At 41.8% G+C, this 27907-nt stretch overlaps 1 protein-coding gene across 2 annotated transcripts; it reads right to left on the bottom strand.

Annotated features, from left to right (window-relative positions):
- Nucleotides 1–619: 619 nt before the first annotated feature.
- On the bottom strand, nucleotides 620–8689 carry npbwr2b (neuropeptides B/W receptor 2b). Of its 2 annotated transcripts, XM_049582191.1 has the most exons (3): nucleotides 8551–8689; nucleotides 7545–8092; nucleotides 620–7438 (listed from the first exon to the last, which is right to left on the bottom strand). In XM_049582191.1, exon 3 carries the CDS (start codon nucleotides 7154–7156, stop codon nucleotides 6149–6151), a length of 1008 nt encoding a protein of 335 aa, XP_049438148.1. In that variant the 5' UTR covers nucleotides 7157–7438; nucleotides 7545–8092; nucleotides 8551–8689; the 3' UTR covers nucleotides 620–6148. The 2 variants fall into 2 exon arrangements, with proteins under 2 accessions (XP_049438148.1, XP_049438149.1); XM_049582192.1 differs by having other exon boundaries at nucleotides 620–8092; nucleotides 8594–8685.
- Between the last annotated feature and the right edge of the window lie 19218 nt (nucleotides 8690–27907).

Here is a 27907-nt window from a genome sequence, read left to right as displayed (position 1 = left end):
TTTTAAAGCCCTGACACAGACCTGCAGTGGTCAAAACATGTTGGCTCTTTTATGATTTTGCCACTACAATAAAGGGTTTTAATATTTGCCTGGATTGTCTTCCTGCTGTTTCCTGTTCTCCACGAGGTTTTGATCTACTTTTGTATATTCAGAGCAAACAGTTGTCTCTCTCTGTTTCTAGGTTGCACTCTTTGTTTGCATTAATCATTCATTTGAATTGTTGTTAATATAAAAACACTGATTAATGCATTCATTTTGCTTCTTGTTTGGAGATGCATCCATCTTACTGTAAAGCAGCCACTCAGTGTCTGCTGCAGTGCATCATCACCCTTCTGGTGCATTTAAGGCCAGCTCAGCAGATTGAATCTCTGACCTTTTCTGACAAGAAGATCTCAACACTAATCCGTCCTGCTGCTCTGCAGCTGATCGCTGATGTAGTCGCCCATGTAATGAATCTGTTCAGTGACCCTGACATCAGCCCAAACCACTGATGATACAGATTGTAACAATAATACATTTGTCTTTTTATTTTTTTTATATGCGCATCAGCACAGTAAAAATCTGTCAGTGAAAACTTCTGCACATTTATGTATTTGTGTCTGTCAAACAAAACGTCGACTCTAAAATATCAAAAACACATGAGTACCAGTGGGAAAATAAACTTATATTTATGAACTCATTAACAGGGATTGACAGACATGAAACATTTACACAAATATCAGATGTCATACTTCTTAATTACAGGCTGCATAAAAGACAATGATTCAGAATATTTAACTCAAATTTTACAACAGTTCTCATTTGTGTCACACCAGTTTTTTATTATGAAGAATATTTGACTTTACATTCCTATGACTGTACAGTTAAATGGCAAAAGAACTGATCTATGTACAGCAGGAAATACACAACAGTTTCTGTTGTTGCAGTCAGAGCCATACAGACGAAGCTGATGTTTAATCACATACTCACTAAACTGCTGCTGCAAGCTGATGTCATCTATGACAGGAAGTGGTGTTTGCTCATTTCATAGCCATCAGAGGAGTTACACTGTCACTGTGAAGATTTACATTTTAAAGCGCATAGTGTGTAATATTCAAAAGCATTCAAAGAATTTAAAGAAGTTTGTTTGTACACTGACTGTAATATTCTGCACTGTTAAATTGTACAACACTGGAGACAGAAGATAAATGACGGATAAATGAGCACAAGATCTAACTGTTTATCCTTCTTCACAAAAATGTGTTTTGTCAGGCTTCACAAAACAGATCTCAAATAACCAAAGAAACCAAATGTTTGGAGAAATGTTCATAAAATGACACATGTTGACATTTATCTGAGTATTTCTGTTTGACGGCATGGTATAGTCTCAATAAGAGCATCACATGCCAGCAGTGACGTGCTGGGACAAGCAGAAACAAAAAAAAATGTTACAATTTGATTTAAAAGAAAAGAAAATTATGGTCAAATCAAAGTTAAAATCAAGAGTTTAAATGCAGCATGTTTGTTACTGGTGATTAAACGTTGCATCATCTACGTGTTACCTGCATGTACACGTTTCAAAGGTAGAATTGTCATTGTGGAAATTTATAAAAGATACTGCAGAGAGCAGCAGCAACAACAGTGGAAATTAGTGAGTAATCTGATTACATCTTACTGGTTGGTCAAATCTAAAATAAATCTTAAACCATAGCCTTAAATCTTTTTTTTTCCACCTCTCAAAAGTCTCAAAAGATTTTTGAATCCCTCTTTTAGATTTGAGCATGAAGTTGTTTTGTGTGCAACGTTCAAGCACCCAGAGGAAGCTTCAAACACATTACATAGCTATGGTGGTAAAGACCGTAAATCATTTTTCAATTAAGAAAACATCAAATAAATGCATTTAAAAGAATGTGTCACCAGCCAAAGGGTCATTTACATATCAATTCAACACCGTGTTTAACCCTGAATTTGTGAATAAAGCTTTGTTTGCCTCCACAGTGAATGAAGAATCCAAAAAAAGCAAACATTCTTCATGTACTGAAGTAAACAGCGACTGAGTTTAACAACAGCAAAACTATATCAAAGCATCTGTTCACAAACTCATTAATCTACTCGTATGCTCAGTTCTTCCCAAACACACTATAAAACACCACAGGTGGCGCTCTCTGAGCACACGCATGCATATGAGCTGTGCTTGAGGAGAGTTCGAACATCGGCCCAGGCATGAGACTGTTTGTACTGACGGGTTGTTTTGCTGGAAATGCATGTGTTTGGAAAGCACTGATCCTAAGACTGGATAAATGAGACTTGGGATATACTGCACGGGTTGTGTGACAGTTTGTCCACAGATGTAAAAAATGTTTGTCTTTTTGGATTCTCCATTCGCCATGGAGGAAAGCGAGAAAAGCAAAGTTTTCTTAACAAATTGTTTGTAACATACAGTCGGTAACTGATATACAAGTGGTTATTTTGTGGGTCAAGTATTCCTTTAAGTCTGGCATGTCCAAAGTCTGGCCCGGGTGCCAATTGTGGCCCACGGCATGATTTTTAATGGTCTATGGCTTGCTGTTAAAAATGTGGCCCACCACGCAGTACTGATTAATCAAACAAGATCTCTTTGCATTTTTTTGTCAGCAGTTTGTAGACATGCACCAAGTAGGACTTACACAGACAGGACTGAGTTGTTTTCATTAACAGACAATAAAGAAGCAAAAGTACAGCAGACATTTCCTGTGAGGCAGCAGACATGGCTACAGCTAACAGGTGTAAAGTCGTGTAAACTCTTTTTCACTGTTGAGTTTGTCTCATCTGTATGTGATGCAAGCAGCAGCTGGCCCCCAGGCATTTTGACATTATCTTATCTGGGCCGCATTCAAAAAAGTTCGGACACCCTGCTTGAAGTCCTACAGATCTCTTGCAAGCTACCAAATGTAGGTGTCCCATATACTCATACATCTTATCAAATTATATTATTTCTGAAAATAGTTTTCTTTGCGGGTTTCTTACCCACATGTATCTCCTTTAATTGATACTGTAACTTCACGCTGTGAGGCCTCAAATCCATCTGTTGTTTCCTCTCCGTGGCACAATGCCATCATGTTTTCAACGTCTTCGTGTGTTTAACTGTACACAGGAACTCTGGGTGGAGATAAATGCTGAATGTGCACAGGAAGATCGTGAATCTCACTGAACTGCAGAGACTCTTAAAAAAGACTTTACAGCTGGGAATTAACTGATGACATGCAAGATATGAGAAAAGATGCTGTTCACAAATCTCCATGAAATGAAAACAGAAATTGTAGATAATCTTTATAGATGTCACAGACACTGACACACGATGTGTGAAACTGTGTAACTCCCCTCAGGTGAGTCTTTGCACAAACTCTGTAAATGGCTCTGGCTGCATGTTAAGGTAGCACCACCCTGTTGACAGCAGGGGGCGACACAAGCTTACAAAAAAATAAGAGGTGACGAAAAACATTACATTTTACATAGCCCTCCTGTCCCATGCCTGTCTCGTATCAGGCCTACAGTACTGTTGTCAGGGTTGGTAAGGTTCCTTTTTCATTTCTTAAGTGGTTCATATACATTCTGGAGAAAAATAATGTGTACAAGAACATCTTCATCCAAACAGTACCATCATTTAAAGACCTCAACCTTTTCATTGTTCAGATCATATTTTGCAAATGGATCTCTGTAACCTGCTTATTTGCCCCCCAAAAAACAGAACTCAAAAAGCAATCCACAAAATGCATCATTTGGTTCCTTTGAGATTCCTCAAAACACAACGTCATTTAAAGGCAGTTTAAGTGTTTGCATACATGATCACACAACATTTCTCAAGTCCCACTAGTTTTGATTCTAAAAACTTTTTCTCTTCAGTTTTTGTGACGGACGATCACCCGTCATCCCCTGACGTGCATCCTGCTCCCCTCCAACCCTGACTGTTCGCATGATGTTGATTTGATTGACAGCGTGCAAATCAATGACACTGTGTTGAACTGTATTTTCTCCACCTTTCAGAGGCGCTCCTCTGTTCAGACGGAGTCCAGTGAAGGTCACGACTGTTTCCAGCAACCCGGCTCAGCTCGCTGCCTCATAATTGGATTTTTTACCGTCGTGAAAAAAGGGCTGACACTATAATTGCAGTCTTAACTTGGAAAACAGATTTCACGGCCAGTTCTTCAGACGCAGTGATGATAGGCAATTCTGATGAAAGTTACTGCTTAACGAGCTGTTGTTTTTCTTAATGCAGTTATTGTCCTGTATGTCGACCATTATCATTACCTACTGCAGCAGCACTGCCCCTTTCTATTAACTTTAATGACTCTCTCTCTCTCTCTCTCTCTCTCTCACTCACACACACACACACACACACACACACACACACACACACACACACACTGTGCTCTCAGAGCCATAAAAACTGCACTAGGCAAATTCTGCAAAAATACAAACAGTCCAGCTGTGACAAAAACCACTGGTGCTGGCAGGAGATAGTCTCCGCCCACAGGAAGTGATGACTCTACAGTGACACCCAATCAGCTCAACAGTCAGTGGTTGTTTGACCCATCCACTCGGACTTTCTGCGCCTTAGCTTTCATTCATGTTTTGCTGTGTTTCCCCCTGACACCGCCGTACGCCATTAAACTATAACGGCGACCAGCTGCACATCTTGTCGATGTTAAGGGACAGCTTTTTTCGTCAGTGTCTGATGCTGCAAGTCAGTGCCCAAGCGCCACATTTCAACAGGAGTGAGACTGGGTTGTTAATGGCCATGTGTCCCACATTTTGTTGATTAACTTTTCCAACAAATGTTTAAATTTTTTTGTAAGTATGCATGAATAAATGAACCTTCTGATTCAAAGTTTCTAAAATCGACAGTTGTTCTTTTAGCCTGCTTGAGGCCATTTTAGATTTGACTGTATTATGTGAGGTTATTTTTGTTCAAAAACCATTGTTATCATAAATTAATATTTATCACATTACGAGCAAACGAAAAAAAAGTCTGCAGAATTCTGCATTTTGGATCACCGCTGAACACAATTCAAAAATCTGCAGATTCAGGTTGGGCCTGACAATCACGTGATAGATACATAAAATTTAAACTATTCAATATAAAAATAATAAAAATGTAATTAATATCAATAAAATTGATGTAATGAAACATTGTACGACTTTTTTAATATCAGTAAAGTGCTTTGATACAGTTAAAAAACAAAACCATCCTCTTGTTAAAAAATAAAAGCTCCACATCTGAGCTTCATGTTGCTCTGCTCTCAGTTTAGCTGCTACTGGTGAAGTGCTCAGCCTTTTGATTGACTGCAGGACCCAACAGTAACGCTGTCCACCCAACATAAAAAAATTAAGTAATCTTGCTTACAATTGATTGGATTTCTTAATTCATAAGGAGAGCAGGGAACTGTTTTTCTCTCTGTGAATGTAATCTGATTTCCATACATGTAATTTTACTTTGTAACACTTGAAAAACAAAAGTTATCATATGTGCATCCTGGGCCATTTAAATGCATTTGACAGAAAAGATGTGAGTGACTGCAGAAACATCAGACGCTATGACTCGCAACTCTGTCACTCGCAACTTCGTGGTCAAACTAGCTGATGTTAAAGTCTGAGAGAGTGCAGGGCGAAGTTCTGCAGATGAGCCTGATAAGCTGGGTGTATACAGCTCAGAAATTTTTCCACCCAGTGTGTGTGTGTGTGTGTGTGCAGGAGGAGAGAAGCAAGGAGCCTGTAAATGACACAGTGACAAATCAGAATAGTATTTTCCCTGTCTAATCATCTTAGGTGCTACGAAACACTTATCAAGGTAGGGAAAACCCTGTTTTTTACAAACTGCATCCACAGTTTGGCAAATTCCATGATTTTCTGCGTTTTACAGCTGATTTAACTTTTTATTGTCATATTCTACGATTACATCCGTGTTTTTCGCATCGTGGGAATCATAGGGTCGTACTACCTATTGCTATCATGTGCAAACAGTATTGCCCAGTGCAGCTTTAACCAAACCATACACATATTAAATCTGCATCACATACACTGAGAGTTAAAATTCAAACCCAGATTTTTCCAGTCGTGTCCTTCCACCACAGTCTGTTCTCACTCAGTAAGACTCTGCAAACATCTGCGACAGCTTTCATGTGTCGTACATTCAGGCCGGTCTACATTCCAACATCTTCTTGAAAGCTTTCCTGAAGCTGTCGTCCAGGAAGGCGTAGAGGAACGGGTTGAGGCAGGAGTTGGCGTAGCTCAAGCTGGTTATGAAGTAGGAGATCCCGATGAGGAGTGGCGTGGTCCTCAGGTCGGTCGTCAGAGCAACTATGGTGCTGAGGTGGAACGGCGTCCAGCAGAACAAGCAGACGGCCAAGACGATAAACACCATGATGGTGACTTTCTTCTTGGCCTTGTCCAGCGCCTTGGCGTTGCTGTTGAGCCGCATGTTCCTCAGCTTGTAGAGCATCATGGTGTATAAGATACAGATGGTTGAGACCGGAATGGCGAAGCCCAGGATGAGCGTGTAGATCCGGCTTGCTTTGAACCACAAACTCTCAGGGCTGGGGAAGCTGAGCACGCAGCTCTTCCTCCCATCATTGGGGTCTGTGTAGACGCCGGCGAAAACAGTGAAAGGCATGACGATGAGGATGACGAGGATCCAGACACATAATGAGATGATTTTGGCTGCACGGTAGGTGCGGTAAGGCATGCGCTTGGACCTCACCGTGGCCCAAACGACCAGGTAGCGGTCAATGCTCATAACTGTCAGGAAATAGATACTGGAGAAGATGTTGTAGTGGTCTATGCTGAGGATGACTTTGCACAAAACCTCACCAAAAGGCCAGTAGTGTAGCAAGTGTTCAGCAATGTTGATCGGCAACACCAAAGTGAACAAATCATCGGCAATGGCCAAGTTCAGGATGAACATATTGGTGACTGTTTTCATCTTGGGGGCTTTGAGGATTACATAGATGACAGCCGTGTTGCCTGTCAGCCCCACTGCGCAGATCACAGAGTAGATGACTGGTAAAATGACATAAAGGTCAGCGTAGAAGTAAAACTCAGGGGGAGGAGTACAGTTCAGGTCAGTGCGGTTTCCTGAGTAGAAGTCCACAGAGTCGTTGCAGACCGGCAGTGCACCGATGGGCACTGACGCATTTTCCATGTTTGAAGAGACGCTAAGAGTCTCTGAGTATTTTGAGACAAATATACACTGATGTCAAATAATTAAATATCAGTTTTTAAGAACAACATCACTGTCTTTGTTTTCCGTTTTAGACACCTTCCCACACAGGACACACCAGTCATTTGTCAGTGAGCCTTAAAAGTTAGTAATGCACAGTTCAGCAAACAAGCTCAGCCTCTGACCACTCGCAGACCACAGAGAACAGCCCAGTCTTTAGAGCAGCAGTTCTCAATCTGAGGTCCAGGGACCACCAGCAAGTCACTGAGAAGATAAGAGCGGGCACACTTGTTAATTTAGAGTCATTAGTTTCACTTTTGTTTCAGTTTCTGTGATGTTACAAAAAGCAGCTGTTCTCATGCGCTCTTACCTCCCCGATTTACACTGGACAGACACTTACAGAGTGACGCAAGGAAGCCAAATGCTTAAATAATAATCCTGTCAGATGGAGTTTCTCCGGAGAAAATGTCACCTTAGGAGAGTTCGTCCGTGGAACAACGTGGATCTGTTTGGCGTCCCCGTGAAAACGCGCCAGACGCTCCGCTTCATGCTCACTGAATGAGCGCTCCACTCTCAGCTTTGTGTCGCAGCTTTCCAGCTCTTCACAAACATCTGACAGTTTGTGTATCTCCACTCGGATCCATCCCGTCACTTTGCTGTTCTTATGTCGGGCTCCAAATCACCTCCAGTCTGCCGGTGTTGAATTTATCCTCGCCAAAGATATCCTCCCTCCTCCTCCTCTGATTCTCTCCTCCCCCGGTTGCAGATAATTTAAATAAGTTTTATAGGCTGAACGTGCCCAAGATAAGGTTAACGATGGTTATTTATGGTCTCGGGTGGTGATGTTTTCTTTCCGTGCTTCATGTGCGCTCCGGAGACCGCGCCAAGGATTTACGCACGAGTGGCGCGTCCCTAGACCTGGACAACAGAGAGATGTGGACATCAATTAGTTGCCTTGCACACATTTGAAACATCACAGGAGACTGAGTGAATGTGCTTCAGCAGACAACAGGTGCAGCTTTTACTGTCAGCAGCCTGGAGTCGATGAAGAGACACCATATGTCCAGGTGTCAGCGCTCGACAGGCAGAACTAGATCAGACTACGTCTTTTTTAATCTTTCTATATGACATGTATCATGAACACATAAACTGACAAAAACTAAGCCTGTAAGAGCAAATTAGAATGATTTAGCCACACATCATAAATTCTTCTTGTCGGGAAAGTTGGTTAACTCACTTTTATTTCACAACATTAAAAAGCGCGTATTAGAAACATTAGAAACACTTAAACATAAGCAGTGAATGACAAATCAAAATGTATTATAATAACCAATGTGACAGATATTAAAGTGCACAAAGAGTTTAGGCAGGTTTACCCTTCTCCGTGTCCCCGGTGAAGTCACTGTCCTCCGGTCTTACCTCTGAGGGAGACGCGCTGCTCTCCAGCCTCTGCTCCGCTCCGTCTCTCCCTCCGTCTCTCTCCTAGAAGGCTGTGACACCGACTGACGTCACTTCGAGATCCCCGTGTCACTCGAGTGGTCTGTGAGGTAAAAACAAAAAAAGAAAGGTTTTTTTTTGCCAACATTGCCATAGAAAAAAATATCTCCTACATATGGGATGTTGCCTTTTATGTGTGAAATATAATCTCCTGTGTACCGGATGTTATCTCCTACAAAGGAGATGTATCTCTGTGTTTGAGATGTTATCTCTTACATTAAAGACACAGTCCCATACTACTGGCTGAATAAGGCTGTTCTGAGAGTGAGAAAGTTGTGCAGAATGAAACGCTCAGTGCACGATACAAAGAGCATAAAAAGTCCAGCCAAATGCAGCATAATGTTGTCTTTTACTGCTCAGTTAACGAACTATAAATGTCCACTGTAATGTGGATGTGTTGCTCTGTGACCATTTAAGAGAGATGCTGTGGGCATTTTGCACAAAGGTGTGCGTTTGAAAACAGCGACAGCTCTGACAGATCAGAGTATAACATCTCTGTGAAGTTTAAATTCCTTCCTGTAGTTTCTAAAAATGCCTCTGCACCTTATTGATCTAGACCTGCAGCTTTATTTTTCTTGTACTCTCCATCATTCTGTCGAGTGTGTTGCCAGTGCAAAGAAAATATTTATACTTTGCCACATGGATAACTGCAAATATGTGCTAGTCCATAGCCACTGAGTGCACAGTTGCCAGTTTCACATGATGTGTGTTTGGGATACAGGTCATAGGAAATTGCAGATTAAATAGTCAACTGAACCCATTAAGAAGAGCAATGTATTCAGACAGAGTGTTTGTGAATGTGATAGTATGATTGCTTTATTGAAAGTACAGTAGTACCATTGCCAATAGTGGGATAGTTAGTGGGCTAAAACTGTACATTAGTAGTTGAGGTAGCACGTTGAAAGGCAGATAGTTAAAGTGTTTATATGTTGTATTGACTTAAAAGTGGGGCGCACTGGTAGTTCACATGGGAAAGGTGCGGCTAGCCCTTGTTGCAGCGGCATACCATACCATGACGTAGTCATACCAAATATTGGGAAAAAAACAACACCAACATTGGTCCACAGGGGGAGCCACAGCGATCGGTCGCATTTTAGCCATTTTGAAGCATTTTTCTGTTGTTATAGCGCCACCCAGTTGCCAATTAGAGTTAAATTTCTCCGGTCACCTTGAGGCGTCCTGTTCTACATATCTACCAAGTTTAGTAAAAATCCATATGGCGGTTAGGCCTAGATAAGAAATGAGCTCTCTAGCGCCCCCATTTTGTTTGATGGGCTCAATAATGGAGGGGTCCCCTCAGATTATGTGTGGTCATATGCCTACAAAGTTGCGTGGTGATGGGTGAAACCCTTGAGATGTTCTACACCTTTATGTGATGAGCCACGCCCTCCGCAATATTCATTGCCTTATAGAAGCTCAGTTTTAGGAAGTTTTCCAACTTTTGCCAAGAGGGAACTTTAGATATTGCTCCCTAGATTATGTTCACCCAGTTTCATGCAGATTGCTCAAACTTCCTAGGAAGAGATCCATTTGAAGTGTTTTTCAAAAAATTCAAAATGGTGGAAAATCTATATAAGCGGAAGTTATGGGTTCTTGAGGCAAATGTGTTCCTCATGAGGAGAGGCATCTCTGTGCAAAGTTTCATGTCTCTACGACATACGGGGCATGAGATATGCCCATTCAAAGTTTGACATTTCAATGGGTTGCTATAGCGCCCCCCTTTGGCCAATTGAAGTAATATTGCTTCATTGGCATCCTCCCATGACCCTCTACCACTGTGCCAAATTTCACATGGATTGACCAAGTCAGTGAGGAGAAAAACGTGGAACAGACACACACACACACACACACACACACACACACAGAGTTTTTGTTATTATATAGTAAGATAGAATAATAGTGAAAATAACAAAATTAGTTTGGCTAAAATTTTTTCATCACACAGTTGCTGCAGATTTGTCGGCTGCACATCCATGATGAGAATCTCCCGTTCCAGCACATCCCAAAGGTGCTCTATTGGACTGAGATCTGGTGACTGTGGAGGCCACTGGAGTACAGTGAACTCATTGTCATGTTTGAGATGATGTGAGCTTTGTGACATGGTGCGTTATCCTGCTGGAAGTAGCCATCAGAAGATGGGTACACTGTGGTCATAAAGGGATGGACACGCTCAGCAACAATACTCAGGTAGGCTGTGGTGTTTAAACCATGCTCAGTTGGTACTAAGAAAATCTTCCCCACACCATTACACCACCAGCAGCAGCAGCAGCCTGAAGCGTTGATACAAGGCAGGATGGATCCATGCTTCCATCTGAATGTGGTTTTTCCAATCTTCTATTGTCCAGTTTTGGTGAGAAAACCCGTGTGAATTGTAGCCTCAGTTTCCTGTTGTTAGCTGACAGGAGTGGCACCTGGTGTGGTCTTCTGCTGCTGTAGCCCATCTGCTTCAAGGTTGGACAAGGTGTTGTTGCTTCAGAGATGCTCTTCTGCACACCTTGGTTGGAACCAGTGCTTATTTGACTTCCTGTTGCCTTTCTATCATCTTGAACCAGTCTGGCCATTCTCCTCTGACCTCTGGCATCAACAAGGCATTTTGGCCTCCTGGATATTTTCTCTTTTTGGGACCATCCTCTGTAAACCCTAGAGATGGTTGTGCTGAAAATCCCAGTAAATACTCAGAGCAGCCCGTCTGGCACCAACAACCATGCCACGTTCAGAGTCACTTCAATCACCTTTCTTCATCATTCTGATGCTCCGTTTGAACTTCAGCAGCTCGTCTTCACCATGTCTACATGACTAAATACACTGAGCTGCTGCCATGTGATTGGTTGATTTGCATTAACGAGGTAGCTGACAGTTTCCTAATAAAGTGGCCAGGGAGTGTAGATGTAAACAGCTCATTCTAAGCCAACATATGATTCTTATTTTCAGGTGACTTTGCATTAAAGAAAACATACTTATTATATTATGTTCCATTTCTGTCAGTTTCCTCAATCCAACAAACTGGATCTTTGATCTCAGCTCATTCAGTGATGGAAGGACTGGAATCAAATGAGGAAAGTCAGCCGGTCTGCCTGGAGGGAGGCACTTTGACGTCTTCTGTGCAAATCCAGAACTTTCCAAACTTCCTCTATGACATGTTAGATGGATGAAATTGTCTAACACATTAGTGCAAAATTTCCAGAAAGTTTGAGACAGTTTTTAATGCCTGAAAGACTCCGACAGACCATGCGTCACATAGCAAATATAAAATATCCTTCCTGACTGCATCATCCATCTGCTTTTCTCATTTCTTTGTTTCCAACTCCGGCTCTCCTCTTTCATTTCACTCTACAGGAGATGACAGCCTGAAAATTAGGGATCATGGGATTGATGCTTCACTTCAACTCCAGCTAAACGTCCTCCTCTCACACTCTCTCTTTGTCTTTGTCTCACGTCTCGCTCAGCTCTTGTTTTTGTCTCTTTGAGTCAGTATCCGAAGGGGATCCTGTCATACTGCAATTAAATTATTAAATCCAATTAAAATCTTAAAATCATCACAATCATTTTGGATAAAATGATTTGCAAACCAACATAAAAGTGATACGCAGTTTGCTAAAAAAATTCTTTTCAAAAAACCATTTCCCCAACGTTTGGTTCAGTTGCCTTCGGGTTTATGATTCCTCCTCATAACCTTCCTTTTCCCTTTAATCTCATTATCCTCTTCACTGCTAAAGTGGATTAAATGGGTTGAATTCAACAAAGGGTCATCACTTTCATCTGGATTCATGGAGAGGCCAGTCAGCCCCAACATTTTACACACTCAGTTCAGTAAACACTTCTGTCTTAATCCTCGTCTTTCCCCTCACCCCCCTCTCTTCACCTCCTGTAAGCCGCTGGTCCTGCACACTCTGATCCCTCACCTCAGCACAATAGAACTTTCCTTTCACCAACACCTCAGCCTCAAGCTCAGCAGCACTTAGTTTTCTTTGCTGTGACCCTGTCACTCACTCACTCGCTCTTCTGTTCTTTTTGCACTGCAGTCCTCCAACTTCACTGCTTTCTTCCTCACAATCCTGACTATGGAAACTGACTTTAACTAAACTAAAAACACTTAACATTATGTACAGATATTTTCATTTCTATAATATCCTATAATAGAAAATAATATTCGTATTTATTGTTTGACAAAATAATTCAAGCTGAGATTTCAGTTTACAGTTTTTCTCAATTGCTAAAACACAATTTCTGAAACCTTGCTCCATTTTCTGAAAACATTAAACAGAAAACCTCAGCTTCAAGCACTATTTACAAAACCTCTGACTCCTCGTGCAAAATGAAACTTTCGCCTCAAAACAGATTTACCTGTGCTCAAAACCAAACACTGCTCTCATCATAAACAAAGTGATCAAAATGATATACACTATCAAGCAGTCAGTAAACAATACACCAAAAAATAGAAAACACGTTGTTCAAAACATATAGTTCTCAGGGAGAAGTACATTTTTAATCTCAAAACAAATTTCATATTTTTCCGTCATTGTCTTTTGATGAATGAAAACATGTTCTATCATCGTAGCTCAAAATTGATCAGAAATTATATTCTGCTTTGCTCTTTGCAATTTTTTTTGTTCTTCCTCCTCCTTGTACCCCTGTTTTTACAGTAGTGTACCCTGCATCTCACAAACTTGTCCTTTGTTTCTGTGATACTGTAATTCTTGTTCTTTGTTGATATGAACCTGCAACCAGTCAAAATCTACTGAGCAGTCAGTACTGTAAACAAATGGAAAGCACGATGTTCAGGACCAATTTGTTCACAGTTTTTCTCGATTGCTAAGACACATTTCTGGAAAGCTGCTCTCCTTTTCTCTAAACTGTGAACACAAAACCCAGTTTTCAAGCTACATTCACAAAACCTCAGACTCTTCTTACAAAACCAAACTTTCACCTCAAAACAGTTCAATCTGTGCTCAAAACTGAACTATGCTGTCAAATCGTGCCCCGAGTCAATCAAAATTAAAAACACTACTGAGCAGTCACTAAACACTACATAGAAAAATAGAAAACACAATGCTCAGGACATGAAGCTGTAGAAATAAATGTTTATTGTTCACTGTAGGCTAAATGCATGTTGCAAAACAAAAAACCTGTGCATTTAGCACTTGTACATAGTAAAAAAAAAAAGTACAGAAAACAGAAATCCTGTGCATTTACACGTAGCACTTGTACAGTACAAAAACAAACAGAAATCTTGTGCACAAGTGCTTTAGCACTTGTATACAGTAAGCCTACGTAAAAATAAAGTACAAAAATATACAAATGAGAAGTGCATTACTCAGCCACAGCATCATTTCTCCGTACTGGGTCAGGCCACAGGACTTCATCCACATCACAGGCCACATTTTGTCTGGCCAGGCAACGGGGGAAAAAACCCCTGACATGCTGTATCCAGGCTTGGCATGCCTCCACACCTATGTCACCACAGGCTAGTTCCATGGCTTGCAGGAGATTTACCCTGGTGTAAGGTTGGCGTTCATATACCTTCCACTGCCATGAGGAGAAGAATTCTTCAGTGGGGTTCAGGAAAGGGGAGTACGGTGGAAGGCAAAGATTGATAAAACCTTGGTTCATATTGAACCACTCTCTAACCTGGAGGGCTCTGTGAAAACTCACATTGTCCCAAACAACAACATAGATGGGACGCTCATCCTGCTGCCCTAACAGAGCATCTCGCATGTGATTGAGGAAAATGAGGAGCTGGTGAGTGTTGTAGGGCCCCAGGTTGGCATGACGGTGGACAACCCCATGATTGCTGATGGCAGCACACAATGTGACATTGCCACCACGCTGCCCAGGGACACCAACAATGGCCCGCTGGCCAATCACGCTACGGCCTCTCCTTCTCCTTTTGGTGAGATTAAACCCAGCTTCATCCATGTAGATGTATTCATGGGGTCTTTCCATTGCATCCAGCTGAAAAACTCTCTGTAGAAATAGATATAGTTTTGTAAGTGATACAGAAAAAGTGATTTAGGCCACTACAGTAAATCACTACTTACAGTAATCAACACTGAATGTGTCTGGATATAAACCAACCTGTACATACTGGAATCTTTGCTCTTTGACTCTGTCTGAGTTGCGTTCAAAGGGCACTCTGTACAGCTGTTTCATGCGCAGTCTCTTGCGCTTGAGGACACGATCAACAGTAGAGAGGCTGACACTGTTGATACCCTCAAAATTTACATGGTCCTCAATGATCTTCTGCTGAATTTCACGCAGTTTAATGGTGTTGTTCTCACGGACCATGTTGACAATTAGGTTCTCTTGGTGTGGGGAGAACATACCTGTCCTCCCACCCCCATGTGGCAGTCTTTCAATTCTACAAAAAGAGAGCATGCAGTTACAAAAATATACATGGAATACTAGGCCTACAAACAGTTAGACTAACCCTCCATTACAATACTACAGTACATTGGTACAGTGATGTACTGAAACATATATTTAAGTATACTGTGGTACAGTATATAGTATAGTCATACAGTCATTGCTGTCAACATTTACATACTATAATGTCAAAAAAGGTAATTACCTGTTCTCTTCTCTAAATCTTCGGATTATGGTGGACACAGTGAATCTACTGATGTTTGGTTGTACCCTTTGTCCGGCCTCCCTCATGCTCATACCATGGACAAGAACATGGTCAATCACAGTAGCTCTGATTTCATCAGATATTACTGTTCTTTGTCTTCGCTGACCACCTCGACCTCCTCGACCTCCTCGACCACCTCTCACACGAACTCCTCCTCTCAGATTTCTATCCATTGTAGTGCCTCACAAACCAGTGCTCTCTGAACTGGCTTATATATGTTCCCTCGCATCATTAGCCACAAGTGTGATCAATTTTGAGTTGTTGTGTTCAACCGGTGACACCTGTGCTTTAACTGTGTTTGACTTTTGCCACCTGTGCTCACCATTTTGCAACACAGGTGCATCACAATGAAAATGTGTTGGCAAGTTGTGTCTAAACAGGTTTTTTGTTTTGCCAAAAGAGTGACTGATTCAATCATTGGGTTCAGGCAACTGAGCAATGCACTGTACTACAGTATACAATACAAAAATCAAAGGAGTAAACATGTGATCAATGTGCTTCTTCTTGTCTTTGGGCTGGGTCAGGCAATATTTTCCCTCCTGACTTTCTCCGTCCCACCTTCAACAACCTGTTTGCTCTCTGAACTGGCTTATATTGGTTGTGTCACATGATTTGAAACAAGTGAAATCAATTTTCAGTGATTGTGTTTAATCAATGACATGTGTTCTCGATTTGTATTTGATTGTTGCCACTTGTGTTTACCAGTATGGATGACATGTGCATTAGAGTGCAGAATGTGTTTTGAGAATGAGAATGTGTTTAGAGTTCTGCTGAAAAATCTAAGTGAGATCTGCAAATTGTGTTTTACCATGTGAAATGGTTTAAGGTATTGACAACAGACTGCACACTTAGCTAAATGAGTTCAGGCAACTGCGAACTTTGTTCAGCCAGTGGGTTTCAGTGTTTCAGCAATTGAGAAAAACTGTAATTTTGGCTTCATTGGGCAAAAAACTCAATAATAAACTTTGAGCATATTGTGATCAAACTGGACAGAGAGTAAACTACTTCCGTGCGTCCTATTCTTCAGTCTTTAGAAAGTCTAGCCTTGGTGGGAGATGTTGGCCAATCACAGGTAATTTCTGAAGCCTCTTTCACACTGCCTGTTTAAGGTGGGAATAGCGCACAGTTATGCCGCCTTGCCGAGCTGTGTATAAGGTTCAACTGTGATGTCAAAATGATGTCTGAATAAACAGGACAGCTGGCAGGATGATTGTGACATTGGTGTGATGTTTTTACATGTTATGCCTGTGACCCACCAGGGGATATTCAAAAAGTAGCCGTTAGCAGTTAGCGGCAAACTCAAAGAAGAAGAACAGCGGCCGTATATGTGACGTGAATGAAGGGTTTACGTTCCACAGCTTTTACAGGTATGGAGCCACAAACACAAAAATGTGAGTGGCAATGAGCTGGAGCTAAGAGAGGTGAGCAGCGTCACTCAGCTGGTGAGAGTCAAACAATCATTCCTCGTGGTGACAAAGAAAAAATCTGTAATCTTCAGTTGTGTTACTGAGATAAAGCTGCCCCCTAATAGTCGACCAAACGTTAGTCGACCAGAAAGGTCATTAGCTGGCAAGATTTCAGTGTTTGCTTAGTCTCACACACACACAATAAAAAAAACTATTAACTGTGAAAGTCTATCAGGAGCTGCATCTCGCCAAAATAAATCCAAACCTATATGACTGGACCATGTGGGACTTTAATGTGAAAGGACAGACACAGGAAGTGTCCACGCTCAGCAGTCAGACAGGAGTCAGGTTAATCTCCAGGGCTGGTACCTGCGGTTATTCCACAGGCTAGTTAATAACATGTCGGGCAGGAAATCCAAAGTGTGGGATCATTTTGAGAAGGTGAAGGACGAACCCAAGGTGATATGTAAACTCATCTTCATTGGTCGACTACAAACATGACGTATCATCTGAAACATGGAAGTAGCTACATGCCCATTAGCCCACAGCGTCATTAACAGGCCGTAAACATGTGGGCGACTAGTCGACTAATGGCCCTAAATGACGACTATCGGTCGACTTGGATAATTCAGCCCTAGTGATGACAGTAGCTAGTATTAACTATTTCCATTGTAAGACAGTTCCTGGCAGTGAGAGAAGAACAGTAGGTCGTAAAGCAGTTACATTTATTTGTCCAGGGAGTGGTATCTAAGTACACAACACATTGTTTAATTCTCTACATGTTAACATCTGGCAGACACATCCTTCATACAGCCACTCAGCAGTTCCTCAGGCAGGAAAAAGGAGAACAGCAGTGTTGTTTACAAGTGAAACACATTTTTTAAATCAATTTTGATGTAAAGCCAAGTTTGAAAATGGACTGCTGTTGACTTGGGCATGACTTTTACGGTCAGTGATATTTATAAAGTGTCTTACAGGGAATAATTCCAGCAAAGTGATGTAATGATCAATACAAACCACCCGACCTGGTCAGAATCAATGCCATTGCTTCAGTGCAGGAGGAACTGGTCTGGGCGACATTGATGTAGTAACATACTGATCAATAACACAAACAAAACTTTCACGTCACATATAAAAAAAACCCCACTGACCGACCATATAAGTATAAATCATTAAACACTATTCTGCCACAGATGTACCAGTGGCACACATACTGTACAGGCAGAGGAAATGGATGCACAACACTTGTACAGTGAAATCAATGCCCTGTAATCACTGCTCTGTGGCTGCAGTTATGCTCCTGATAAAATGTTGCTGCAAGGTTTTGAAAATTTTGCAAAATAAAGTGTGAATTTGTGTTTCCGTCAATTATAGTTGTGTTAATATATTCAAGAGGATGTGAAAAGATTACATAATGAAGTGCCAGTAACGCTCAAACATAATGCTGTCCTTTACTCAAGATGCATTTATGTTTCAATGGATGAATTTGCCTCTTCTGATCCTCGTGTACCTGTCAAGTTAAGTTGGGTCAGTTTTATTTATATTGCCCAAAATCACACATGACAAATTTGCCTCAAAGTGCCTCACAATGTTTACAGGATATGACACCATCCATTCTTCAGACCTTTGGTTCAGGTAAAAACGGTATAGAAAGGGAAAAAGGGAAGGAAACCATAAGAAGGACAACAGGTAAGAACTGAACTCTTTTCTCTCTCACAAATACCTGAAAATAAAACAGACTAGACAAACACACGACGAAAAGCTCAATGACACCATTCACAAAGGTGGAGAGAGACAAGGACACCATTCACACAGAGAAGGAGAGAGACTAGGGCACCAATCACACAAAAGGAGGGAGTCAAGGGCGGAGAAAGAGAGAAAGAGAGAAAGAGAATCAAAGGCATTGTTCACAGAGTCAAGTCAAGAGTCAAGTCAAGAGCACCATTCACGCAATGTAAGAGAGATAAGGTCAATGTTTAAACAGAGGAGGAGAGAGACAAAGGCCCCGTTCACACAGAGGCAGAGTAATAAGCGCAATGTTTGTACATAGGAAGAGAGCCAACGGCACCATTTGCACAAAGGGAAAGAGTCAATGACATCGTTTGCAAAAAGGAAAGGAGGGTCAAGAGCACCATTCACACAGTGTGAGAGACATAAGGGCAATGTTCCCACAGAGGGAAAGAGACAAGGGCAATGTTCACACAGGAAGAGAGTGAGAAGACCATCATTTAAACTGAAGGAGAGAGACAAGGCCGCCATTTGCACAGAGAAAGAGAATCAAAGGCATTGTTCACAGAGAGAGTCAAGGGCACCATTCACACAATGTAAGAGATAAGGTCAATGTTTAAACAGAGGAAGAGAGAGACAAAGACCCTGTTCACACAGAGGCAGAGAAATAAATGCAACGTTTATAAATAGGAAGACAGCCAACGGCACCATTTGCACAAAGGGAAAGAGTCGATGGCATTGTTTGCAAAAAGGAAAGGAGGGTCAAGGGCACCATTCACACAGAGAGAGATAAGGGCAATGTTCACACAGGAAGAGAGTGAGAAGACCATCATTTAAACTGAAGGAGAGAGACAAGGCTGCCATTTACAAAGAGGGACAATAAACAAGGGCACCATTCACACTGAGGGAGAGGGAAAGGAGCAACATTCACAGAGAAGAAGAGGAGCAAGGGCACTGTTCAAACAAAAGGAGAGGGACAAGGGCACCATTTGCACAGAGGGACAATAAACAAGGGCACCATTCACACTGAGGGAGAGGGAAAGGAGCAACATTCACAGAGAAGAAGAGGGACAAGGGCACTGTTAACACAGAGACAGTGAGAAAAGGGCACCATTCACACAAAGGGAGAAAGACAAGGTCACCATTCACAGAAAAGAGGATAGTGACAAGGGCGCCATTCACGCAGAAACATGGGAATGTTCCTACTGACATCAACTGATTAATCTTCAGTCTAAATTGCTACATCACTAGTTTGCAACAGATTCCAGAGTGATGTAGAGTCTTGTAATCTTTAATTTTCCCTCAGTCTGTCTCTCTTTTTGGGTAGTTGGTCAATGTCATTAAAAATCTATTTAAAAAATGCTTTGGTTTATTTAGCCGGAGGGGTAAGTGCTTTTTTATGGGCTGAGAAAATGCTTTGCTTTAACTTGAAATAAACAAAATCAATAAATTAAGGGATGTGCAGTTTTCAGTGGTTAGCAGCAATATCTAATCAGAAAAATTTCTCATATCAATAAATAGCAAAATACTGTGTGCATTGAGAGGTCATTCATTAAAAACAACTAATTATTTTGCTTCACAAGATTCTTTATCGTAACATTTTATTTTACCGTCTCTGTGGTTCTTTACAGTTCATGTTATGGTTGGACTCAAAAATTTGCCAGCCATCAGTTATATATCTCCACTTAATCTGTTGAGGGTCACAGGAGGAGCAGAGTCTACGGAGGCAGGGAGGGTACAAACACATTCACACCAACAAGCGATTTAGACTTTCCACTTCATCTACCCTGAATGTCTTTGGAGTGTGGGAGGAAACCAGATCACCTGAGAGTGCAACACACACACACACACACACACACACGGATGGAGAAGCTACAAACGCTGCACAAAAGAACCCATCCTGCTAATGTCTGCTCCACAGAGTGTGTTTGCCTTAATATGATTGCTCACTCTTAAATGTGTTAGTACTGACTGAATTGAGAACACAGGTCTGTAGAGCAGCTAATATTTACGGCAGAACATTTATGACTTTCACCTGTATCTTTCCTTCAGCTCAGAATAAATGAAATATGTTTTATGTGTTGAAGGTGGCGACAGTTCAAATACTGAAAGGTGCCGGTATCAGTCTTAAAAGCTCTGTCAACAACAGCTGATGGATGGACTTCACGGCAACGGTCACATAATACACTCACCTGCTGTGTGTGAGTGTGTGTGTGTGTGAGAGATGAACAGGCATTAACAACATGCACTTTCTGTTTTTTTCAGTGTGTTTTTTCCTCAGAATTGACTCTTTCAGTTCAGTCTCCCAGTAAAGACAAATCGTGGAGGTGAGAATACCTCCGCCTTACCTTTAAATGGTAAATCCTCCTAAACTCCAAAGAAGCACATTTTATCACCTAGCGGTATCCATCCATGTAGATAGTTTTGGAATTATTTGTCTTTTGAGTTTTCTGTCTCTTGGATTTCTGCCTCCACTCCAAACCCAATGGGATTTTATTTTGCGCTGCTCAAGGCATGAAACAAAAAGACTTTGTTCTTTTTCTAATTATTGAATTCAAGTAGAACAATCAAATAAGGTCACAGATACACTGAAAAATCCACAGACCTCATTGTCAGAAGTTAGGGGAACATTTTTGTTCAATTCAAATAAACACAAGAAGTTTGTGCTCTAGAGAAAGCTACTATGATAAGCTATTATGGCAAGGCTTAACTATACAGACCAGTGAGCAGTGATAACTAGCATGTCTTTGGGGTCATCAGGTGGGAACCTCCTTTCACCAGTGTTTCGTCTAGTTGGTCCCACGACACCTCCAGGAGGCTAGACAGTGATCTCTGGAGTCCCAGAGACACTCCCCTAATGCCAGCTCTCACTGCTTCCCGCACCAACCCAACAACCTCCTTTACCTTACTTACACATGGCTTTCTCAGCCCAAACAGCACTGCCACCTTCAACCAAACCCAGGCTCCATACATGCGAGCTCCAGGTAGAGACAGTGCTGATACTACCTTTCCTAGCACATTCACCATACTCTATTTCACACGCTACATAGCATAACTACAATATAAGCTAAAGTTAAAAGGAGATAGATAAACTCACAGGATCAGCAAACACACTCACCTTGCAGCATGGTCTCAAACAAATGGGATTCAAATAGGCCACTCCCACACTTAAATAACCTTCCTCTTCCTGGATTTTCTCCTGAGAGGACTGATTGGTGGATCTCTCCACCTGATCTCAAGGAGTTATGTACCCTGCTTAGTAGTTCCCCCTGCTGGCCCCCAAATGACATGATTTCTTCTCACCCAGATCCATTGGCTTGCTCTACCTGCTTCATCTGACATTTCCTTCACTGTCTTCCTCAAACTCTGTCCCCGCACTCTGAGTTCCCCCAGGAGTGAGACAGCTGATCTTGCTATGAATCCCCTACACCCCACTTCCACTGGACAAATCTTAGTTTTCCATCCTCGCTGCTCAGCTTCTGCTCCTAAGTCTGCATATCTAAGCTTTTTTCTTTCATAGGCTTCTTCCACAAGTCGAGTCTTCCCAAGGAACTGTCAGCTCAATGAAATAGACTATCCGTTGACTCACTGACCACAACACTAAGTCAGGCCTCTGCTTGGTACAAACTATTTCCTGGGGAACAACAAGCTTTCCCCCTAAATGCTACTTGCATTTCCCAATCACAAGCACCTTCTAGGCGGCCACACCCTTGCCTCCTTATTAACTTATCCCTTCTGTATTTCTAACCCTCACGGACAAACTGAATTGCTAAACTGCTATTCTTAAAACCTTCTAAATTTACCTTTGGTATGAAGTCATAGTGCAACACCAACGAAAAAAGCTATCCTTTCATGTTGGCCGCTCATTGTAATGTTGCAAGTCAAACCCTGCTCTTTTTTCCTAAACCAAACCACTTGTGTGTGTTGGTTTAATGTAGCCATGCGTGTTTGGCAGTGTTATACTGACGTAGTGCTTTTATTTTGAAAGAGACTGTATGCAAACTGTACATTTCCTGTGAAAACTGAAGTATATTTTCAAAATGGACAATGCATATAACAGGCTGAAGTTGACACGGCGTCTCAGAACGTGAACAGCCAACACACCCAGGGTACCTTTTGATGTCGTATCTGGACGTGGAAGGTCCATGACCACATGTCAATATGTGACGAGGTCAGAGTGAGAATGTGCTGCCATTAAAACACAAGGTTCAATATGGGGCAAAGAGTACAAAAACAATTTGCCAGTCTATTAACAATTTATCTAACAGTAAATCTTATATTCATAATTTCTTCTCCGTACACCACAGATTTGACTGAGTAATGACTCGGAGGAGTAATAGAATATTTGATACTAACTGCAGCCGTCGGGGGCGCTAATGGTTTTGAAGATAGCCTCTGTAAACTGTCACGGCCAACGCGGGAGCTCTAAATGCTGATCACGATGATACACAGGCCTAATCAACAAACCAAAAGACAATAACTAACTTTCTGTTGCTCTCAGTTCACCAGTATGTATGTGTGCCTCCTAGCCAACAGTTTGAAAACCTCTGATGTAGTGGAATTAAATAAATACACTAAAGTAAAGTGAAAGTACCTCATAATACAGTGCAAAAATGCATGAACTAAAGAAATGTCGGAGAGTGAACGTGATTTTTCTTCAAGTTGTGACCTCACACTCAGGAACAGTTTAAGTGGCTTATTTATAGAGTGTTGTTTCAACATGACAAAAATTGGGGGAAACAGTGAGGAGACAGATAGATAACATCTCTGATGGTAAATTCCACCAGCAGCAGACTGCTCTGTTTTCCATGCCACCCCGTCTTTAATCCGTGAGCATGGGAGACTTCCAGAGAACATAAACGTCCTGACACAGGCCCAGAGGTGGGCCAGTGATGATGAATCAGGCCCCAGTTTGCCTACGCTGGCAGCAGAGAACACAATCTCAGCTTCAGCCTCCTCCCCTGAGTAAAATATTCAACATGATAAAATTAATACAAGGCCAGTGAGAGCCAATTACAAAAATAAATGGCTGCTGAAAGCCTAATAAAGCAATGAATTCCCAGTAAAAGCCCAATAAAGCAGCCTCTGATTATTAGTTCAAAACACAACCAACAAAAAAAAGCAAACAAGGACACGGTTGCTAGATGATCACAGAGATCCTTCCAAATAAACCACGTCAGCACTCCTGGAAACACCGGCGTGTTGCTGGGTGCCTCGGTCTAACAGCCAGTAGATCAGCATACTTGGAAAGCTTAGCAATAACAGAATGATGTCTGGACAGCTGCTCATATTCAGCTATGTGATCACGAGTGGTAGGAACACCAGAGAAGAAGAGTGCAGCAAGTTATAGAGACTGGAGCCACATTTCTTTTGGGTTCCATATTCAAGTGTCACAGTTTCTAGCTGTGTAGATTAAATAAATGACCACAACTTTAATATGTCGTCCACAAAGTCCAGTGTACTGGCTGTGGCCAGAGCTATTATGCTTTTGGATCCGTCCGTACTGTGTATGTATGTACGTATGTCCCATTCTCGTGGGCACCATATCTCACCTTCTGTGCACCATTTAATGATGACCTGATTAGATTTGGGTGGTGAAAAGTCAAGGTCACTATGACCACCTCTTTCTCATGAGTGCAATATCTCAAGAGGGCTTTGAGGAAATTTCCTTAAATTTGGCACAAACATTCACTTGTCTGTCTCATTGTTGTGACTCTGATATCTCAAGAACACCGTGAGGGAATTTCTTCAAATTTAGTACAAACGTTCACTTGGACTCAAAAATGAACTGATTGGATTTCGGTGATCAGAGGTCAAGGTCAATGTGACCTTGCATCCATCTCATTCTCGTGAACCAAAATATCTCAAGAACACCTTGAGGGAATTTCTTTAAATTTGACAAAAACATCCACTTGGACTGAAGGATAAATTGATTAGATTTTGGTGGTCAAAGGTCAAAGGACAAGGTCACTGGGACCTCTCAAAACATGTTTTTGGCCAAGAATTCTTATGCTATTATGACAAAATCTGACATCTGGTGATGTGATGACATTTAAAACCTTTCTAACTCCGCCAGGACGCTGATGTCCTCGCTCCCCTCCTCTGTTAAATGGTATCTCCCAGGCGCACTACGTCATCAAACCATGTGATGTTTGGTATTGCCGGATTCAGGAAGCTCTCGACTTTTCAAAAATGACATTGTTTTTCTTTTATTTATTATGTATTTGGCACCAGAGCAGCCTAAACACACAAAGTCCAAAATCGCAATGAGTGGTAACAAGTCATGTCATGCTGTTTTTCCATGATTAAAGTTAAAGTATTACTTGTGATCTTATGTGGAGCCCTTAGCAGGGACTTAGCTGTTTTATAAAAGGTAAGAGTCTCACTCCTACCACTATTTTTGGCTGAGATACACCGTCTAGAAAGTGGGATCATAACTTTCACGTTTTATATGGCTTTATTTGGTGATATTTTATGGTGTTTCTGTGTCATAAACAACATCAGCTATCATAATCACACCTGATTTCAATAAGGTACAATGTTTGAAGCTGGCTGAGTGTTGTTTGATCACTGATAGTACTGTTTTGAAGCCGAGTGACCAACTTGTCTTTTGGAGCTCCGCCTGGATCTTTTCATGGTAAAAACACTGTAGAATGGTCATACTTTGAGCAGTCTTCTTCAAATTTGAAACAAGTGTTCATTGATAGTGTGCCTACAGCCCCACAGTGTCATTTACCTGCTCAGATGAAGCCACAGACAGTTATTCATCCTGAAACACATTTTCTTTTTTATTTTATTTTTATTTTCAAGTTTTTTACTGACTTCAGAGGCCCATTACTCTGTCTCTGTATCACCTAGAGTGTTTCTGACACTTTCACAAGAAACTTCAGGGAGTTTTCTTTCTGGCAAGACCTCATGCATGCATGTAGTCAGAGCGGTTCAGAAGCTACAGTCATTTTAATTTGAGTATGTCATTTTAGGCGGTTTTGCTATAAAATGAGGGTGTAGTGCAATTAATATCCAAAAGGTCAAAGGCCATCTTCACTGTGACATCATGTTCTGCAAAAACAGTTCTCTGGCCATTATTCAATGCCGTAACTCAAGTATTTGAAGCTTCGACAGGACGTGATGGGATCTGGGAGGGGAGAAGGGTTATATTCCCACAGGCTAATCATCCCGACTTTAGTAGGACTCAGGGTTTTTTAGTTGTTGAGTTAAGTTGAGTTTATTAACATTCGTGCTCACAGTTAACAACTGAATAAATGCAGAATTGACATTAAAAAAGTAAAACTATATCTATGATTTTCCATCATTAAAAAATGTAATCAAAAATACACATAAACATGTATAAAAAATATAAATATCTATGCACAGACATGCACCCATACATGTATCCTCCTACACACCTTACATCATGCACTTACATACAACCGTGAGCACATTTAAAATGCCATAAAAACAATATTCAACGCGACAAACATTATACAACAGAAACCCCCCAAAGCTTCAGGTATCTATCTTTTGTTTTATTCAGTTCTGCATTATGCAGTGTGATTGCTGTCGACAGGGTGGCTGCTTTCAACCTATTTGTTCTGCACTGGCTGTGTGTAATGTTGCTGCTCCATAGATGTGTGTGTGTCTGCTCTTGTCTGTGGGAGCAAATCATGGAGCAGATGTGGTACATGTGTCATGTCTTTGACCAGCAGAGCGGCTGCCTGTTCCCTCCTGATCTGAAGAGATGAGAGTTGTGTTGGTAGGGTGCAGCCCTCTGGAGATGATCCCGAGGGCCCTTTTTGGCACCCTCTCCTGCAGTGCATCCTGGCTTCTACTGCACCCTACCAGGAGCACACTGCCATATGCAGCCTGAGCACAGCAGTGTAGATGGTGACAAGATCCTCGCAGGGCAGGCTGTGTCTGGTGAGAACTGTCACACTCACTGTTCAGTGTGAGTGTCCTCACTGAGTGGTCACGACTGGTAGTAGCGAGTCATTCAGTACGTTTACATGCACAGCTTAATCGAGCTATGCTCAAAATTCAATTTTGGCATCTAATCGGACTTCTGTCCTTGTCCCAGTTTACATGCAAATGAGAAGATCGAATTACTGTCGGGAATGTGTCCTCCTCCTCAACACTAGGTGGCGATATGCGTCGTTTCAGCGGGTTAATACGGCCTTCTTTCCAGTTGACCTATTACATCACTTAATAATAAACAACTGGAATCAGACGGCAGACCGACATTTTCGAACAACAGCAAGATGGATAATCGTACAGCTTTGTTCATCTCCTACGTAATGTACACGTTACTGATTGTGTCGATAAGGTGCACGCTATCCCTCGTGGTCATGGTGATTTCGAGAGGCAGACAAGAACGCTGTATGCTGTTGGAGGGCTACAACAATAGCATGTCTTGTCTGTTCCGGGGTCATACGCCAGCGCGGGGGGTGTGGAGCATGCGTACATGCATTGTCTAGTTTAACTCCGATTAAGGCGTATACATGCCGGAGAAAATCGAATTCCAGTCGCATTATCTGGGTGTCTTAATCGGAGCTGGAGAACTCTGATATTAGTCGGAGTAACGTGTTTACATGCACTTCAGTTGTCCAGTTATAGTCGGATTAAGGCAATAATTCGTTTTTTTCAAGTGTCATGTAAATGTACTGATTGACAACTTGGAATGCCGCAGGTTGGGCCGCCTCATTATACGCAAAGCAAGTGCTTCCCTACAGTTGCCAAACATAGATAACCGTCCAGAATTTGTCTCACCTGTTCCTTTTCCCCAACAGACAGCTAATTTATTGCTTGAAGGGTAACCGTGCTGAGGACACTTGCGTCATGTGTGTCTGTCACTTGTCACCTCCTTTTAGTTTCCTTCCCTGGTGAAAAAAAATAAACAAGCATTCAAATACTGATTTGGACGTCGAATATCGTGGGAGTGATCGAAGCTTTGAAGCTTATAAGCATTCAGATCAACCCTAGTAAAGTCCCTGTGTCTTGCTTCTCAGCTGCTGGGTGGAGTGACGCTGGTTATCACCAACCTCGGCCCTGGAAGTAAAACAAGCAATGATGTCCCCAGAAATGTTTCAAAGGGAGGACCACATGGGGCAACTGAAAACCTTAACATGTTGCCTTCCACAACAGTCCTGATTTCACGTGTTATGTATTTGTATGTACACTCACCAGCCACTTCATTAGGTACACCTGTTCAACTGCTCGTTAACCAAATAGCTAATCATCCAAGCAAATGGCAGCAGCTCAGTGCATTTAGTCATGTAGACATGGTGAAGACGAGCTGCTGAAGATCAAACCGAGCATCAGAATGATGAAGAGAGGTGATTTCAGTTACTTGAAACGTGGCATGGTTCTACTGGGATTTTCAACACAACCATCTCTAGTAACCAAGGTGTGCAGAAGAGCATCTCTGAAGCAACAACACCTTGTCCAACCTTGAAGCAGATGGGCTACAGCAGCAGAAGA

Source organism: Epinephelus fuscoguttatus, linkage group LG7, assembly GCF_011397635.1.
Source record: "Epinephelus fuscoguttatus linkage group LG7, E.fuscoguttatus.final_Chr_v1".
Taxonomy (NCBI): Eukaryota; Metazoa; Chordata; class Actinopteri; order Perciformes; family Serranidae; genus Epinephelus; species Epinephelus fuscoguttatus.
The sequence above is the reverse complement of the archived record's forward strand: the minus strand, read 5'-3'. Positions and strand labels throughout refer to the sequence as shown.

Coding starts and splice junctions, on each gene's coding strand:
- npbwr2b (XM_049582191.1), bottom strand. CDS start 7,156: ATGGAAAATGCGTCAGTGCCCATCGGTGCACTGCCGGTCTGCAACGAC.